This window comes from Scomber scombrus, chromosome 3 (assembly GCF_963691925.1).
Source record: "Scomber scombrus chromosome 3, fScoSco1.1, whole genome shotgun sequence".
Taxonomy (NCBI): domain Eukaryota; kingdom Metazoa; phylum Chordata; class Actinopteri; order Scombriformes; family Scombridae; genus Scomber; species Scomber scombrus.
The window spans coordinates 21110387-21129937 of NC_084972.1; the positions used below are offsets into that span (position 1 = coordinate 21110387).

The 19551-nt window shown below is 39.6% G+C and overlaps 2 protein-coding genes across 5 annotated transcripts in view; one reads left to right on the forward strand and one right to left on the reverse strand.

The window, feature by feature from the left end:
- kcnab2a (potassium voltage-gated channel subfamily A regulatory beta subunit 2a) overlaps nt 1-15590 on the forward strand; it is an 89399-nt gene extending 73809 nt beyond the window's left edge. For all 4 annotated transcript variants that reach the window (XM_062443819.1, XM_062443836.1, XM_062443828.1 and 1 more), the window contains 11 exons: nt 249-328; nt 6035-6079; nt 6603-6647; nt 6914-6957; nt 7248-7334; nt 8850-8935; nt 9154-9274; nt 9746-9840; nt 11099-11219; nt 13217-13305; nt 14901-15590. In XM_062443819.1, the coding sequence (XP_062299803.1) occupies nt 249-328; nt 6035-6079; nt 6603-6647; nt 6914-6957; nt 7248-7334; nt 8850-8935; nt 9154-9274; nt 9746-9840; nt 11099-11219; nt 13217-13305; nt 14901-14990 (903 nt within the window). In that variant the 3' untranslated portion in view covers nt 14991-15590. The remainder of the gene's footprint in view (nt 1-248; nt 329-6034; nt 6080-6602; nt 6648-6913; nt 6958-7247; nt 7335-8849; nt 8936-9153; nt 9275-9745; nt 9841-11098; nt 11220-13216; nt 13306-14900) is intronic.
- A 3274-nt stretch (nt 15591-18864) lies between these two features.
- The window catches only part of megf6b (multiple EGF-like-domains 6b), a 60730-nt gene continuing 60043 nt past the window's right edge, over nt 18865-19551 (reverse strand). The window contains exons 37-38 of the mRNA XM_062415684.1: nt 19302-19430; nt 18865-18994 (exon numbers count right to left, since the gene is read on the reverse strand). Coding sequence (XP_062271668.1) covers nt 18930-18994; nt 19302-19430 — 194 coding nt within the window. The 3' untranslated portion in view covers nt 18865-18929. The remainder of the gene's footprint in view (nt 18995-19301; nt 19431-19551) is intronic.

The following is a 19551-nucleotide window of genomic DNA, read 5'->3' on the forward strand; positions in this document are numbered from 1 at the left end:
GAGCAGATGGTTTTTGTCATCTTTCATCAAAGTTTGGGAATAGAAACCCTCCATATGACATATGTCATATCCTATTTTTACCTATAGTGAAAACATACTGCCAGAGTAAATACTTGCTATATAAAGCAAAGCTGTTTTTGTCTTGTGATGGAAGTTTAATAATTGGAAAAACCTTAACACCTCACATCAGTGATCTCTCACGCCATCCTTACCCCTCTCTGTTTCTGTCTCCCCTGCTCTCTCAACAGATGGCAGAGCAGCTGATGACTCTGGCCTATGAAAATGGCATCAATCTGTTTGACACAGCGGAGGTCTACGCTGCTGGAAAGTGAGTGTATCCTGTGCCGCCGGTCATATATCAGTGAGCAGCAAGACCAAATATTACCAAGCTGCTGACATGTGATCAATTACAAAGTCACTGGGTAAAGATCATAAACTAGTTAAGGCTGCCTCAATGGGATAGCACAAGCACATGTTCACTGCTTTAGAAAGGTTATAAGTACTAAAATACTACATCCAGGCCTGTGCTGTAAAGAAGTGAAGCTGCTTGCATATTGTCTCTACTCAAGACAATCCCTGATGCTTTAAAGGTCAATGCACTCCAGTAATAAAAATGACTTTACTAAAAATAAACAGTGAAGTATCTTCCCAGAAAAAAACAGTTAATGGACTTTGTAATCCGTTGACCTCACTGTTAACTCTCGTCACTGGGACAGTTTTTGGCAGAGAATAGTTCCAATGTCTCGTCTTGAACGCAGACCTGGAATTAGGATTGTCTTTTTGATCAGTACCCTGTCATTGTTACAGTAACATTCATCAGGGTTTGATATCCATAGTCTTGGTCTAAATTTATAAGTCAGGCAGTGGTGATATTTTTAAACCCAGAACGCAGCCCTGAACTGCCATATCGTCGTATGTAGTGATGGTTTAAATTCTAGCGTGGATTAATCTGGCTTTGTAGTAACTTGGGTGCTTTGAAATAATCTAAGGGATTATCCTTTGCAAACAGTATCTCTGATTAACAGCACCAAGTCCTTTTTTTTTTTTAAATGCTCCCAAGAATATTCTAGCTTTGCTATTATATTTGGGGAGAAGCTTCAGAGTGTCAGCTTCTGACAAAAGAAAATCAAAAGAAAGCAAAAAGACAAGAAACATGCAGATTCTTTTAGTAGTTTACCTCATTTCTCCCCGAGTGCATTTGTTGAGCAGCTGTTGTCTCCTAAACGTCTCCTAAACGTCATCAAACGTCATCACCACACATTTCATTGTTTCTGTAGAGCTTCCAACAATCTGTTTGCCTTGCTGTTTTATGATGGGGGCCAGAGAAACAGCCACAAAGTTGATCTTTGAGTCATTACCAGCTAACTTTGATCATTGCGCTACCATAAAACAAACCACAGTTTGACAGAAAGGACAAGTCTGTGAGGGATGTGTTTGTGACAGTGTGTCACACAGCTTAGTATGTTTTGCACAGGTGTTAATCCTGACAGCTTCCATTGCAAAGCAGCAACAGAGGAGCTTATATTACACACACACACACACACACACACACACACACACACACACACACACACACACACACACACACACACACAAACACACACAAACACACACACACACACACACGCACACACTTATCACATCAGAATGGAAAAAGCTTTCAAGTGAAGTCCGTGGTTCAGGCTTACTGCAATGCCTTCATCAGTCAGACTGGGAGAACGTGAAGTAGTGCTGGTGGTTGTACAGTCGACGGCTGTAATGTTGATTCTGTGCTGAGAACACAGACAGATAAACAAGGTTTGTAAGCTGTGCTCACACTCACGCTCACTCACTCCCTTCTCAGCTTTTCACAGTTGTTGACTGTTTGTTTGGCATGTTTGTCCTGGTTTAGCCCTACAAAACACAGAAATAGTCATGAAACAAACATTACACAGAGATATTTAATTAAATATTGACTGTGATTCTTAACCAGCGTATCCATCCCAATATGCAGGCTACTGTTTCTGAGATATATAAATAAATGTGTAATTGCACAAATAAACATGTTCTGCTTATCTCATGTAGCTGCTGTTATCAGCCAACACATATGGCGTCACTGCATTCAAAAGTATGCCAGTAATTGGCAGAACTGAATTTCCGTCTTCATTTTATTTCAGTCTTAGACATTTTGCTCTAGATGCATAGTAATTGCATGGTATTGTGTGAAACCAGTAACAAATTGGTTGCATAATTACAGAGAAATCTGGAAGACATAAAATATTATAAGTCCATGAATAATGCAGTGTTATGTCATGGCTGCTGCTGTAAGTCACAACATAGACTAGGCACAGGAATAAAAACCTAATTAATGGATGAATGAAGAAAGTCAACCTGCTCAAGGCACACTGTACCTTATGTTTGGGCTCTCAAATTACTCACATTTCAGAAGGCCAACAGAGTGCACTTTGTGGATGCTTGCCAGAGACACATTCACACCCTATTATGCACACACAAACATACACACACACACACACACACACACACACACAAACACACACACACACACACACTCTCTATTGCTCTCGGGGGAGTGCTTGACTGTTCGTTGTTTAAAGAGCAACTTGCAGGTTGCCGACCTCAATGAACTAATGAGTGGAAAATGATATAGAAACAGGATTTTCAAAAAAAATTATATATATCTTTATACACATTACAGTGACATCTAGACTCAATTTTATGAGGCAGTTTTCATTTCCGCCTCAAAAAAGATATAAGATGCGACCTCACATAATAATAATGATAATAATATTGATGCGAAGGAGTCCAAATGTCCAAAGGATCAGAAACAAACGGATTAAGACAAATAATATATCATCCAGAAATTCAGCTAGGATGTTAGATCTAGTGGGGAACCAGGCAGATGTGCTGCCTGTGGCTCGTAATGCAGTGTTATTTCACCTCACAATGTTGTAACGTTTGCTATCACATGTCAAGCAGTACCAGGATTAGTAGTGATTGTCTGCTGGCAAGATACTTACTCACAACAGAAACTAAAGCACAAAGATCAGCTTGTTAAGTCATTTACATGTCACAGTGTCTGATGTAACTCCACACAAGAGAGGCAGATAAAATAAGAGGTGTGTTTTTAATTCAACTTTTTAACAGGACTATAGAGAAAGTTACAAAGAGGTTCAATGGTTTAATTTGGGTGACAATGAATAAAAGTTGTCACAAAACCAAACAAGTGTTTGGATGTATTAAAATGTTTTATGCAGTAAAGAGCAGCTTCATAATTATTAAACAGATGCTGCATTAATTGCTAAACCTGCAGGTATCAGAAACTAACATTAATAACAAGCCTACATAAATAAAAACTATTAGTGCGTTGTAATATTTTCATTAAAGTAAAGCAAAGTATTTAATGCAAATGTAACCAAGGTTTAATCCCACCACCAAATAAAAACACATAGATCACATTCAGTGATATGATATGTAATACATGCACTGACTCAAATAAAAAACTACCCATGGACCTTTGCAGAACCTTGTATAGCAAACTTCAGTATGTACAGTATTTCACATTCTCTAGTGCTGGTTAACCCATCAGTGACCATTATGGTTGTCATGCAGCGCTGCCAGGAGAAGCAGATAGTGTGGGTCATAAGTTGTATTTATTGAAAAGCCTCATTTTTCGTGTGATGTGTAGAGTGCTGAGGCTACTCAATCACACCGTCACTAAATAGTGGATTTTGGATGTTGTCAGAAAAGAATATATATATAATATATGTTATTTAGCACGCGCATTGTGATCTACCAAACCTGAAGGTATTTTTTCTGACGCTAACTGCGTCTATAAATAATACCTTTTTGAAGGGCAGGTATTAACCGGCTGCGCACTGGGCACAGATGACTTCTGTTACTGTGGAGAGGAGGAGACGGAGGCACAATGACAGAATACGCACAGGACGGAGTTTTTCCACCTGTGTTAATAATTTTGGAGTTTTACTAACAGCGTTGACTTTGTCACAAATACTCTCCCATATGTCGGTTTTTCTAGTAATATTTGTTTTTGTTATAACTCAATATATTTGTTAACCTCTTCCACTTGAACCTGATCACATTTCATTTTGGCTTGCGGGCTTTCTGCTCGTCCAAACTCTCCATTCAGACACGCAAAACCCTCATTTAAATACTGCTGTCTCCACCCTGTTGCACCTGTTTTCATTTACACAGTTATTCTTAGTAGATCACCCGCAAAACGCATGCAAACGAGACACGCAATCTATTGCACTGTGCACGCAATTTAGTACCCACTATTTGGGATCTTAGTAAATCAGGCCCTTACTATTAGTTACACCTAGCCAAAGATAATGCTGTCTCATCCAACAGCCCTGCAAGAAATCCTATATTCATGATGTTCAGTTTTATTGAAAGTGTTCTGCTTTATTTGGAGACTGTAGTTTGTGGTGCTATTGAATACTGAGAGGTGTTTCTAATATTTTGTTCACCCTATGTATATGAATGAGGGCAGGGTTCCTTTATTAGACTGGCTTAAGTTTAGAGGCACTAATTCTTACAAGATCACACAAACCTGCTGTACATCCTCAGAGAGGAGAGGCCAGCATGCTTTAGTGCAAAGTGGAGGATGAAGGAGTGAAACGCCTCTAGTGAGAAACGCTGATGCTGTGGGGACAACAGCCCAACATCATTCACTGAAGCTGTTCTAGCAGCTACGCTCCCCAGTTTAATCGCTTCTATAAATCCTGCATAAATAAATATTTTATAAGATTTATTGACAAATACTTTTTTTACACGATGGAGCTGCAGTGTGTGATGGACTTCAATACCAGCTTTGGCATATTAATATAACTTTGGTGTCTTAATAAATAATAATAAAAGTTATTCATTGCGCAGTCTAAGTTGTATATTGATAGTTAAGAACTTTCTTCAGCACATTATTTTCTTTTTGGAGCACATTGGAACCAGTATAGATAAAAAACCAACCAGCACCTCTGAAGACTAGACCTCTAATCATTTTTAGCCTCATATTGTACACAGCATCTTGTACCTGGTTTCGGCCACTCCTTTGTTTAATACTTCTTTCTCTAGAGGTGGATGTGTGTAGCAGGGAAATGCAGGTGGTGTTGAGTTCATGGATGTCCTGAACATGGTTCACCTTGCTTTGCCACTGAGCCTCCATTAAATCTGGATCTCCTTTAGGAGTGGAAGCTGCAGTCCAGTGCAGGTGGTTGATGATGGCTCCACAGCTTCAGGTCCCTCCACTCCCTCTCCTTCATGCATCCAAAGCCTCAGGGGTTTACTTCTAGTGTTTCATTCGCACACACCCTAAAGTCTCAGTCTGGTACAAGCTAGTGGTATTTCTAGTTTAGATGACTGATTACCACATCTGCATGTCAAACTGTCTCTCCAATCAGTGTTGACGCAGACTGGCAGGGGCACTAATGCACTGTGTCATAAGTAAAATGTATTGTTGTTTTTGTCTTTAAGTAACACACTTTTGACACATGGACACAAAATCATTCATTTTAAAACTGCACTGATTTGAGGAGCTACTTTTTTCATCTGTGCTCCCAAAATGTCTCCAAAACTTAGATGCTGTTGATTTTTTACCTGTCACAATCACTAAAGTACATTTTGTGAAAAATGTTGTTACAAGGAAGTGTTTCATTATTTGCGGGTTGGTGAAAGCACTGGAGACATATCAAGTGACAGGTTTTTGCCGAGCCCTAATGAGCCCTGTGTTGAATGTAAAGTCACTCATTAGCACCCCTGTGGCTGTTAATGAGTGACATAGTGGTGGCTCCACAGCACAGCTGTGCTCAGGCACTGCTGACTCTGACCTGGCATCTTTCACACTCACTAGTCCTTAGCAGGTGCCATTTCCAATAGAAACTTACAGATGCATTGTATATGATGTGTGCAGAGCTGCATTTTTTAATTTAAGGCTTGAAATCGTATCTCAGTGAGATGTAAACACTCTTATCATTTTAAGAAATCTTCATTTAATCATGCCTTCTCTTTATCTGCTTCGCAGGGCAGAGGTGGTGCTCGGGAACATCATAAAGAAGAAAGGATGGAGGTATGAGACAAACTTTAATTGAGTTTGGTGTTTTTTAATTTCCGTCCCACCAGCCTCAGTAATCTTGTATCATCTCCTTCTTTGCACATATTGGGAGGCTGTGTGTTGTTAACTGGAACAGTAAGGTAGGCAGATGAAAGATTAATGCTGGCAGCCGTGCCATGCCCACACTCCTGTGTCCCTCCTCAAAGATGCTGAATAATAGATGAACTTCTGGTGCCTTATCTTTTACTTTGTTGGCCCGGATTGGCATTTCTATAGCCCTGTCAGTTTATACAGCTACAACAGTCAATACATTGGCGCTGGCTGAGTTCTGGCACAGTCACACCTATTGTGGGACATGGATGAGCATGACATTGAAACAATAAAGTAGAGATGTATGATTACGCAGAGCTTGTGTCCGAGCTTTCCATCATAGCTGTTCAAGCATGTAGCCTGAACTTTCAGATATCACCAGCTCAAATACATCCAACTATAATTTAGCAGATGTTGTAACAGATGTGCTTTCATTTTCCATTTTCAGACGTTCAACTCTAGTGATAACAACGAAGATCTTCTGGGGCGGAAAGTAAGTTTCATCTGGATGCTTCTTTGATTCAGCCTGTGTGTCCAAATGAGAAACAATAATCATTTTTCTCGACTTGTTTATGATGCTCCCAGTAATGGGATCATGTGTCATCCAAACTGATCTGTTGTCAGGCACTTTCAATAAAACTGAACCAGTCATTAGATCATATTTCATCAAAGATATATGAGGGGAGGGCAGAGGGGCAGATCGAGTCATATTTCTTGTCATTTTTATAACTGTTTTCCTGTTTTTGTTATTCCTCATAGAGCGGAAACTGAAAGAGGTTTATCCCGAAAACACATTATAGAAGGTAAGTAGCAGCCTTCAGATTAGTGGATTAAACACTCACACTGCAACAACAAAATACTTCCTAATTAGATTCTTTGGCTCACGGGAATCAAGGCTGCATTTTAATAATTGACGTACTCTTGGGGTTATTGGAGTTGCTAAGAAAACTTTTGGGTGAACTGTATTAACCTGTTTAGATAATTCTCTGTACGGGTTGTTATTTTTAGATTGGGTACATTTTTTATGAAGAATATGATAATGTAGCATGGCAGAGACTAACTGTTTGTTATTATCTGTATTTCTTATGTCCAGGTTTAAAAGCATCTCTAGAAAGACTGCAGTTAGACTACGTTGATGTGGTTTTTGCGAACAGACCGGACCCTAATACACCTATGGAAGGTAATATTTCTATAGCATCTGCTTTAGCCTTTATTTCTTTTTAAGTGATCACTTCTCTTTCTTCCTCTCACGTACTCTTAAACTCTCATGTTTTGTTACAGTGCACATTCAAAAATATATTTTCTGTCTCTATGACTACTGTAATGTGGAGATTCAGATATGTACAAAACTCTTGTAACTGAAATAACTATTTTTAAATACTGCGTGTTGTCTTGGCGCTTCCACCTCCACAGTTAGAATGAGGATAGATACTGATGCTGGAGACCTTTAAATGGCAGAGTGCTAACTGTGTGTGGGCGCAGCTGGTCACACAGTATCCATCTGCTCCCATGTCAGAGTTCCTGTTTGGGGTAGAGTTCGGTCAGAGGTCATATTCCCGCCTTCAGTTTGATGCTTCGCTAGCCCTGGCCCTTTCACAAAATCTTAATGTCACGTTGGCCTGAAGAAGCCGTAGCAGTTTGATATAAAAGTCGAGGCAATTCTTTCGCCCATCTGTACTGTAAAGATTGCACTCAGTTCGCACGGACGGCTTGGAACCTACATGTTCAAAATTACAGTGGTTTAGACCATCTGGTATATTTTATTCTGGCAGTAGCCGAAGTGCAGTCTAAGGGGTGAAAAGGAGGTAAACTGCTGTTCTGTCAGTTTACAGAGAAACCCTTGTAAGCCAAGCACCCATTAGACGACAGGGCGGCTGAGTTGGTATTCCCAGACGAGGTTGTGAGAAACAGCATGTCAGAAAGGTGAATAGATGGATGGATGGATTGTTTTATTGCTCTCCTGTGCTCCCGATTTTGTCTTGGATACCCCGATTGTTATCCAACGTGTTTGATATTGAGGCCGGTGGTCTGAGACAGAAAATACAGCTGGGTAATGTGAGATTTCATTCGCCGTCACACACAAGATAAGATAGGGCTGTAAAATGAAATGCCTATCTTAAGTCTCCAAATAAAATACTGAAATTTACAGAATAACACAACACTAATCTCTGTGTCACATACAGTCAACCTGAAGTCACTCCATTAATGGAAAATAATATCATCCTTGACATATTTTTCATTTTATAGAGCTGAATCTATTTTTATTACCCTCATTGTTGAAGATCTGTTGTGCCGTGTCTGTAGATAAAAAGCCCATGATTAAAGATGTGAACTGATACAAGCATGTGTCATCTCCTTAATTCATTCACTGGGCTCTTCTCTTCTCGCTTGTGGATTTTAACATTAATGTCATTCAAGTGTGCCTTGATTTGAATAGATGTCATCGTCATCAGAATGAATCACTCTTCCACCCTGATTAACATAATCAACTTTTCCACTTTTGTCCTGAATAGTCCGGTCCATTCAGATTGGGGATGTTAACAAATACACCTTTTATGATAATGGAGACTAAGTGGTCTAGATACAGTACAATAGATTAGACATTGTGAGATTTTTGTTGAAATTGTGAAAATACTACAAGGTCATGTCTGAACTAAAGGTGTCTTTAAATTGTTTTGTGTATTTGTATTTACAGAAACGGTGCGAGCAATGACCCATGTGATAAATCAAGGCATGGCCATGTACTGGGGGACATCCCGCTGGAGCCCAATGGAGATAATGGTGAGATTCAGTGTAGATGACAAACATCAGACATCAAACATTTTTTGGGAAATATGAATTGCCACTAAAGAGAGAGGGTTTTTTTTCCCATTTCCATTAATTTATGTTTGATCTTCTGTATTTTACCTGCTTCTGTTCTTGATGTTCAGTAATGTTCTACATACTAAATACCATACAATATGTCAGCCTAATCTTGTTTATTCCATGTTTCCCTGTAGGAAGCCTATTCTGTGGCACGACAGTTCAACCAGATTCCTCCTATCTGTGAGCAGGCTGAGTACCACATGTTTCAGAGAGAGAAGGTGGAGGTGCAGCTACCTGAACTCTTCCATAAGATAGGTGAGCAGTGATGGAGGTCTCCTTTACGGTCATGTTAGAGATATTTTGGACACAAAGTCTAACCAACAGACTTGGGAAGATTTCTGTAATTACACCCACACAAACCTGCTACGTTTGGGAACAAAGCTTTGATGATATTTTATGTTGTTGGGTTCTTAAACAGATCATCATTCACTTTGTGTTAAAATATCAAGGTTTTAAAAAAAAAAAAAACCCAGCTCAGTTCCTGTTTTCCAGCTGTGACTGGCCAGGCCAGTCTTAGATCTGGGTCAGTGTCTATCTAAAGTCTTGAATGAATGTTTTAGTGTAACTGATCAATCGAGTCAGCAAAAACAAACTCATCTTAAAATCCAGTTTGAAAGAAAGCATTTCCTTTCTCCTCAAAAGACAAAATCAGACTAAAAATGTTTGCGGGAATGAGCCATCTGTCTGTGATAGACAATTTTGATCATCACATGTTTATGTTTACAGGTGTGGGGGCCATGACGTGGTCACCACTGGCCTGCGGGATCATTTCAGGGAAATATGATGGCAGGGTGCCTCCCTACTCTCGGGCCTCTCTGAAGGTAGACGAACCTCGCTCGCTGTTTTCCATCTTAATCCTCGCACTGATCATCTGTGCTGGTGTAGCTGTAACTGTCTGTTTCCCTACTGGTTACTGGTTGTCACAGTTTGTTGGTTTGTTATTTATCGTGTGTTTGTGTTTTTCAGGTTCCTTAACTCACATATATGTGTGTGTGTTTTCAGTGCCATGTTGACGCCATGCACTGTGTACCTCGTCACAAGCAGCGCTGCTTGACACTGTTTGCCAGCTGGTGTCAGCTTTAATTCATTTTCTTCACACATTTACAACATGCACAAAAACACACACAAGATGTGCAGAAAAATACATTCTCGCAGGACGATAACAGCACAGCATGTAATTATTTAAATACTTTGTCAACTCGGAACCAGATTAAAATCAATATTGAAGTGATTTAATGTTATTCTTGCAACACATTTGTACCTTGGAATAATTTGAAACAGTAATGTTTTTTGCTAAGCATTAGGCAACATAACATTCATATTATCTTCAACATTAATGGGCAGGCGATTTGATTCAGTGAGCATTCAGAAACCCAGAGGAATATTTCAATTTAAAGCGACAGATGAATTTATAACACAGAAACCACACATCACCCTTCATGTCAAATCATGTTTATGTTACTGAAAACAAGATTTTGACATTTCTCATCCAGTCATTAAACCAAAAACTCCACCTCTACATTTCACAGAAGTCAAGCCGTTACTTAATGCAATGATCTGTCCTTTTGTGATAGAGTGGCATGTTGTGTGTCTGTGGATCGTGTGTCAGTGACTGTCGATTAGACCTCTCCTGGTTCATGAATCTAGCTCTCCATTTTGGTGTTGTGCAGTACCTTTTTGACGACATGTGTGGAATGTGCTGCTTCCTGCTTCGTTCATTGTTGCCTGTGGATGTTTGTGGTATTTTTGGCTCTGTTACTGGTTCTTATTTCTTACTCATAGTCCTATGATGTAATTCATGATCCTTGATACAATATAAAGGTTACAGTTTTGACTCTATATACAGTATAATTTCAGTATAGAATATATATTTCTCTAATAATTGTAACTTTGTAATTCTAATAGAAAACAAAGAAATCAGCATACAAAGCATAGCTTGAGCTATGTTTCCCTGGCTGTGGTGTAGACAGCAGGAGACAGAGTCACGTGTTTAAAAACAGGCCCTGGTGACACAGGAGCTGCAGCGCAGCGGTGTGAGCAGGGCTGTGTTTTTGAGCAGGTGTGCTGTGTTTTCGACAGGGTTACCAGTGGTTGAAGGACAAGATCTTGAGCGAGGAGGGCCGGCGTCAGCAGGCGAAGTTGAAAGAGCTGCAGGCAATCGCGGAGCGGCTGGGCTGCACTCTGCCCCAACTCGCCATCGGTACGCAGATACATTCTGCCGCTCTCTCTCTTTCTGTCTGTCTGTCCGTCCCTCTGCCTCGGACAGACCGAGGTCAACATCGCTCTTGCAGCTGTCTGGTTTGACTGGTGGTATGTTGTATTGTGTCGTGTGTGTCTGTCTACTGTGGTTTCTAAAAAGAGAATACTGAGAATAAGAAAGAATAGGAAACACGAAACTGGAAGATAAATAATGCATGTTAAACAGATATAAACTCATCTATAACTTTTCTCTTTGTCTATCAGGGACCAGTAGGAATAACAATAACATTAACAGGATATCCAGTATCTTCAAGACAAGGGTCTGGCACAGTCCCCTGAATACATTAAGACAGTAATGTAAATATGAACATATGGAATGCAAACATGTTCACAGTATGTGTTTATATATGCAGCCCTGCGGTTTCCCTTGGTGTTAACATGTATTTAACAGTTTCCAGTGTCAGCATTAAAATAGCATCCTGGACATAAATCCAGTGAGTGACCCATATCGATTCAGAGGAAAGTGAGAATGTGCAAACACGCACTCTCCTGTGAGGGCCGTTAAAGCATCAAACATGATGGACGCACCAAGTAAATCTGGGATTCCATCTCCTATCTCCATTCATATTTTTCACTCTCACAGTAATGCAGTGTCATAGATTAGTTTTCACGGCCCATTAGTGGACACCCTCGTCTCTCCCAATTACCATAAATCCTTCCAGCGCTCCGGAAGGCAGCACGGGCAATTTATGTCCGCCATGTAGTCATCTACATCACTGTGGCACTCCAGTATTGAATAAAAACTATATAATGACATAGTGTATGTACTCCCTCCTGCCTGTGGCTTGATTTTGAGGCGAGGTGCTCCTATAGCAGATGGTAAATCCAGGAATTATACTGTGGTCATGAGCGGGAGAACTGAGCTAATAGATGTTGCGGATATCTCAGTGACCTGAGGGGAGGTCTACTCTTGCGTCAGTCCGGTGTCCAGCGTCAAAAGCATGCATTTGCATTGCATAATACCACTCACAATTATAATACCACACCAAATATAGTTGGGTTTTTTGTGCCAGTCTGGTCAAAGAGATTTAAAAAAAAAAAAAAAAAAAAAACGAGTTTCCTGCGTATTATTAGTAGATTGCAATATATAATAAAGTACATTCATATCCATTTAGTCCCACTCCACTACATTATAATAATGAAAATAATAAGTACATTTTATAGAATGAATAGATAAAGTATATTTTACTGATAATATTTCTGTACTTCTGCAGGTTTAAAATTCTTAATAAGATTTGGACTTGGAAAAAAGGGACTTTCATTTACACACGTCTTCAATATTTCTTCTTTCTTGCTGACAGCATCATTTTTTGTATGTGGTTGTGGGCTGTATAACCAAGTGAGACTAGTGAAGATTTTAAGAAAAAATTCAATAACTTAATCGTTTTTCTTTGGTTAATCCATCCATCAATTTTCTTCCATTTATCTGAGTCCAGGTCATTTTAATGGTTAATTTTATTATAAAGAATTATTGTTATATATTGCAGGGAAGTACTAACAAAAATATTATATAATGATAATAATAACAATAGGTCATATTGCACGCTCTGGTTTTCCATTCTGTTATGATTTTGATAATAATTTGCATTATTTGTGGTATTTACAAAGATCTTAAAAAGTCTAAAAATGTAGCTTGGTAAACCCTGTTTAACTAGTAGTAGAGTATTTGTTATAGTGTGGTGATACTTCGTCCACCACTGGCAGGATGTTATGTCACTGCAGAGTTTTAAGGAGCAATAATTGTGCCATATTTAGTAGCTTTCATGGTTTATCAGGAGTTTGTAGTTGCAGAGGGATTTCTAGTCATTTGACGTGTTTGTGAAGGGTTGGAGAGATGATGTGCGGTGTGTGTGTTTTTGCTTGAATTATAGGTGTGTGTGTGTATGTGTGTGTTTAGTGGTGGCGGGGGTGTCATTGTTGTTTACTGGTCTCCTGCAGCGTGGTGCCTACGGAACGAGGGAGTGAGCTCTGTCCTTTTAGGGGCGTCCAACACCGACCAGCTGATGGAGAACATCGGAGCGATACAGGTGAGGCCAAAACGTGTGTGTGTGTGTGCGTGCGTGTGTGTGCGTGTTGTTCTACAGAGCAAATCAGTGGCTTCACTTTTGAAAATGTGACCTGACCTGTTTCATCAGGTCCACGTATTCGTGCCTTACAGTCCGTAACAGCAGCCCCCTCTCCTGGGTACAGCTTGGCCTCTCGGGCAGTTTGCCGCTGCACGCCTGGGTGCTTTACTTTACCAAGTTAATAAGGTCAGCGGAGTATCAGTTGCCAGGGGGATTGGAGACAAGCTTACGGTCACTTCTTCCTCTCCTGATAAGATGCATTAATTTAATGGGGTTTTCAGACCGGTGGGGGTTTGTGTCCTCTTCTCACATTATGACTGGCCTGTGAAGACAAGCATTCTCCTTTATTCACATGCTTTGTGTATGCTCCTATTTGTATATATGTGTGTATATGGATACATACATTAGTACACTACATGAGTGCACACTATATGTCTCCTTTAAAACATTTGATATTTCCGCTTTTGAAATGCTATGCTCACATTTCCTGAGGGCTCTGTGGTTTTCCTTTAACTGGGAATTTTCCATCACGTAGCCTGAAATAGACACGCAGATCCTCATCTAGAAAGAAAGTCCACATAAACTATTTCATTTAATGTTTATATTTTGGGGAAAGAAAACTTACAATAAGAGCAGATAGTCTTTTATCTTCCCTACATGGGAATAGTTCCATTTAATTAAAAATACTTTCTTGGATGCTTGTAAAGGATCCTGGAGGTGCGCCAGACTTTACTTACAGTAAAGTAAGTAAGTTTATAAAGTACATTTATAAACATGGTTAGAATTTTAATACAGAACATATGAATTTACATATTTCTTTTGATATTTCATTTGTTTCAATAAATAAATTATCTTCACATAATTTATGTGTATATATTTTTATCAAGAATTAGTTTTTAATTAGTATTCAGAATTAACTTATGTTAAGTAATGCAGCAAAATTTGGTTAAGTACAAGTTTGAGGTATTTGCTCTTACTATTTGAAGTCTTCCATGTTATGCTTTTGTACACCTGCATTCACTCCACTACATTTTAGAGGGAAATGATGTGCTTTTTTTTTTAATACATGTTTATGAAATGTGATGGATACAGTAACTAAAGAGTAAAAACAGTATATAAAATTATTAAATTACCTTCTGATGAGTTCAATTTTGAATGAACTTTTACTTGTAATGGATTGTTTTTACTTTCTGGTTAAGTTAAAGCATTTGAATACTTCATCTACCGCTATTTAATTTACCATTCATTATAAATAAATCACTAATTAGTAATAAATCACTAACAAAACAGATTTGATTCGCAGTATATCAACTATAAAATGACCTACTTTTACACTCAATAGTTTTCCCTAGTTATGATTGATTGCTGTATTGATTGCAAAGTTGCAAGCTGAAAACTACAATATACACAACAAAAAGAAAAGCGTTTCCTAAAGGCAGTTGCAAGTTTCAGCTTTACGTAATTTTCTCTGTACTGTTAAACAAAAACCAAAAGCTTTCACAGCAGATGTGAATGAGGAGAACATTTTCATTGTATGTGTCTTTCCTCTGTCACAGGTTCTTCCAAAGTTGTCATCGTCCATCACACACGAGGTGGACAGCATCCTGGGGAACAAGCCGTACAGTAAAAAGGACTACCGTTCCTAACGTGCAGCACAGCCCCGCCCGGCAGGGCTGCACCCATGCTGCAGCTGCAGCGCCCCACCTTTGCCTGATCCTCTGTTTGCTTGAGCTTTTACTGAGTGAGACCCTGGCGCATGAGTCTGGCCACACCAAGGCCACCCAGGGCATCTCATTTAGAGTTACAGGGATAAGATAAGAGAAGGGGGAAAAAATAGTCACCTCCACAGGAAATGAAGGGATTCAGAAAGAAAGACAAAAGTGGAAGAGGGGTTAGGGATATGTGCTCATACTTAAATCAGTTATTCATTCAATTCAGCTGAACATATTTTAAAACCTTAGAGAAAAATACCTTTTTAAAAAAAAATAAGCACACGCTTGCTTGGCAACCAGATTTCTCTTCTTTTTTCTTTTTCTTTTTTGGTTTGCTTTTTTCTAAAACTGAATGCAACTAAAAGGAAGATTAAGTTCATACTGTATGAATATACAAGAACTACTCTGTTGCACATGTACCATAGCCATGCATTTCTTGGATGTTCTGTTTACAAACACCTGTGTACTGTATAAGTCCGTCAAGGTTTCTCTGAAAGAAAAACTGTTTGTGTTGTCTACATTATCAGTGTATGAGCCTTCTCGCAGGCTTTAACAATCAGCACTTTAGTATTGTCAGTATAGGTGTTAGAGGGTAGTTTTAAGGAGGGGAGGGGATAGGTATTACAATAGTCTTATCTCACAGCCATTGCACTATAGAAACGCATCGCCTCCTGATAATTCCCTCTCCTCATCCTCACATCCTCCCTCTGTCTTCACTGGCAGTGCGTTTGTCCAGCCTGATGCTCCGTCACTCCCGCTGTCAAAGCTCAACGGGGAAGTCCTGCATTCGCCAGGAGTAAGAGGACTGAGGCTCATTCCTCGTCCTGCCTAGTGAACCATCCGCAATGACAAGTCAGGAGCGTGGGCTGATGTGTCAGGACAACTCGTTTGCCACTGAAGAGATTAGCTATTTATTCATCCCCTAATTGTAGGAACTGCAGACCATTTAATCAAACGTAGTGTCCTACTTCACTGTGTTACCCAGCCTCTGATCTCTGTTTTTAAGGCTGTTACTGTACAGGAAGTGGTCATATCAGTGCTGGCTTAACATCTCATGGAAATTTCTCCTTGATCAAATTTTGTTCAAGTATTATGCCTTATTTACAGTTATGCTGTGGGCTTTGGTGTAAACAAGCAGCCAGAAAGCTGCCCCTTGGCTCATGTCCCCAGTATATATGGTGGAAGTGGTATGACTGGTGGAAATGGTGTTCGTTGCTCCCTAATCAGGAGCAAAGAGCCGTATGTGTAATTAATCAGTTCATGGCAGCAGCTCAGGGAATGGAGTAGGTTGTTGCAGTGGAGTGTTGGTGTGCACATTGGTCAGGAGGTGGTATTTACTTGTCTGTCTTTCTTTCATGCGTGGACACTGGGGAGGACCAGTGACATTTTAGTGTGGCTTGAGCCAAAGATCTTCTTCTTCTTCATCTCTTTTTTGACAAACACACCCAAGTATTTCACTCTCACTTCCTGCAAGACTCTAGAAATCATCTTGACGCATGTGCTGTTCAGCTTATCTATCTATAGTATGGACTTTACTCCATATATATCTTTACTTGACCATGCTGTCATACTAGTTAACAAATAACATCCTTCATATACAGAATGCATAGTACAGCTAAATGCTTTAGGAGCCGTAAATTTCGTGTCAGGCGGCAGATGACCTGAGACGTGTCAGAAGTATTATTGCAAAAAAAATTTGACACCACCCTGTATCATTCTGTCTCCTCTGGGTGCTCTCTTACTGTGATTAAAGCACAAGTGGATAGCATGTGACACATCCTCAAAGCATGGACCCTTTTCATCCAGCCTACAGACAAGCAATTACTCAGCTTACTAACACATGTAGATAAAAAGTATTTACTAACAGCTGATAAACTATTGATTCTGAGCAGAGAAAAAAAATAAAGATTAAGAAAACCGTCATGTAGGTGTGAATGATGATGTGAGTGAGATGCGAGTGTTAAAAGAGGAGGGAGATAGTTGGAGAATCAAAGTGAACGTCAGCATGTGGGATTTGTGCGGATGAGGTTTACAGTCTCCTTTGTCTCTGAGGTGATTTGTAACAACAGCAAACTGATTTAATGTCTCAGCTGTCTAGTGTGTGTGTGTGTAGGGGGGTGGAGACTAATCCCTTGCTTTAGCCTGTTGTATTAGTTGATCCCTGTATTCATTTGATTTGCTGTGTTTAGTACTTCTGAGTGAATAAAACCGGCGTTTTATCAGGAAAAGAAAAAAATAATAATTCGATGAGCCAAGAACATTTTAGTTCATTAGTCTGTGAAGTTCTCGTGTCCTAAATGTTTCATCAGCAGGGAGTGGAGACAAAGTTTGAGACTTAAACGGTATCGCTGTGTTTTGTTTCGATGATCAATGTTATTTCAAAGCGTGCCCAACAAAGATCTTGTGCTGTTAAAGGGTTTGTGCACACTGATGAAATAGTTCTTTAAGTTTTAATGCTTGAAGTGTTGTTATATCTGATGCCCTCACCTGTGTAGGAGAATTTGTGCTTTAAGGTCCTAGTTTCATCATATTGCTGTTCTAACATATTAATAACTAGTTCAGACATGAAACCAGACCTGCAGATGGATAGAGCTTTTAACAGAAGGTCCTACAGAGAATATATTTTTATGTTTTAGCCTTTAGCGCAGTAGACCTTTTTTTCGTTTTTTTTAATTTTGTCATCATGCTGCAATTTTGCTGTCAGCACTGTATCAACTTTAAGACCGACAAAAGAAGCAATTTCTTTGTATTGTTTGTGCGTTGAGGAATGATCTGAAGTGAATGCAACGGCGGACTGAATTCACTCTGAAAACGACATAGTGAGAGACGTAGAGATCTCCTGTACATAGTTTGACCTTTGTATATATTTATGGTTGTGATCACCTCTGCCTTTTCTTTTTCTTTTTTAATTTTCTTTTGCAGGCGTTGCTATCTGCACTGTGCTTGAATCTGAAATTTAGACAGGATGTACAGCTTCGATCTTCAATGAAAAATGAAATAATGATAAAATTAAGAATGATAAACACAAAACCTGTGTGTGTCTGTCTTTATTGGCGTTCATGTGCAAAACCTCATTCTGGGTTGTTAACTGGACTGTAGATTTGGCAACTGTATGAAGTATAAATATGAAGTCATTTGTACACACTCGATTCTAAAGAAAATATCTAGGCAGTCAACCTTGGAGAAGGTGCACATGGATGGTAGATGTGTAATCTTCAGTGGGTCATAATGAACTGTAACATTGCAGCTGTCCATTAAGGCAGGAATGTGCTTTACTTTGCAAACGTATAAAGATCATTAGAGCCTTTGTTGCACTGTACAGTAAAGCACCATAGCACCATTGAACTTCAGGTAGTACTTCATATTGTATCGATGGAAGAAAAACTTCATAGTAGTACAAAGCAATGAAATAAGTTTCAAAAAGAGGTTGCATCATATCTGGCAATACCACCCATTTCCTTACAAAATTAGAGGTTATTTTATATACAGTACCTGCGAAAAGGTATTTCAAGGACAAAATATTCAACACAAAATACAAAGAGTGCTGTAAAAACACAACCATCATCTCCTGACACTGTGACAGTTTTTGAGGAGCAATTCTGATCCTGAAGACTAAAGGTGTTTGTTGTTCCACTTTGCAAAAAAATCTCAGTGTACCAGTGATGAGTCAGTTCAAAGGACTTTTTGGCACACACACAAAAAAAAGTCTCAGCTCAGGTCCACATGTGGAATTGCATCTCTCATCAGTCATTTTCTGTAGAGGTCTTCCAGCTGCCTGCTACAACTTCCTGTCACACGCTTCCACTCATTGAGTCACTTCAGTAAAAAACCAGCTGATCTGTCCCAGTTTGTTCTTCCAGCTAGGTGTTGGTGCTATAATGAGTTGTTGTGTTGCGAGTCTCCTCCGCTGCTTTCGGAGTTGAGGCGTGGAGGTCCACCTGAGGAAACACAAAGAGCTGAATCCCGCTCAGCAAACACTCAACATTCATATTCATTCAGAACAAAGACGGCAAAAAGAAAGTGCAGCTTCTGCAGTTCTGCTCCAAATACTGTGAGTACCATAAGGTTGTGAGCACTTCAGCTCCTTATTTACTCTTATTTCACCCAGTCAGCTAAAATGTCACTTCTGTTCTGACTCAAAAGTCAGCCGAGCTTGTCACCCGTGGATGTAATAATGAAGCGAGATAACTATTGCGACAGTAGGGGTGCATATGTGTCGGCCATGCTGGTTAGTCATTACTGTACCTTCCTGACAGTAGAGTCCGATCCAGCTGTGTAGGCAGCTGCAGCGGCCGTTACGGCGGTCGCACTGCGCCCCGTTGTCACACTCACAGCTCTCTGTGCAGTCTGGCCCGTAACGATTCACTTTGCATTCTGACACGAAAACACAAATGAACACAGTTTAATTAGACTACACACAGGTTGATGCACTAATAAAAAAGCAAAAGATTTGTCGCTCCACTCTTCTCCAGTACACCAGGATTTATTCATCAAA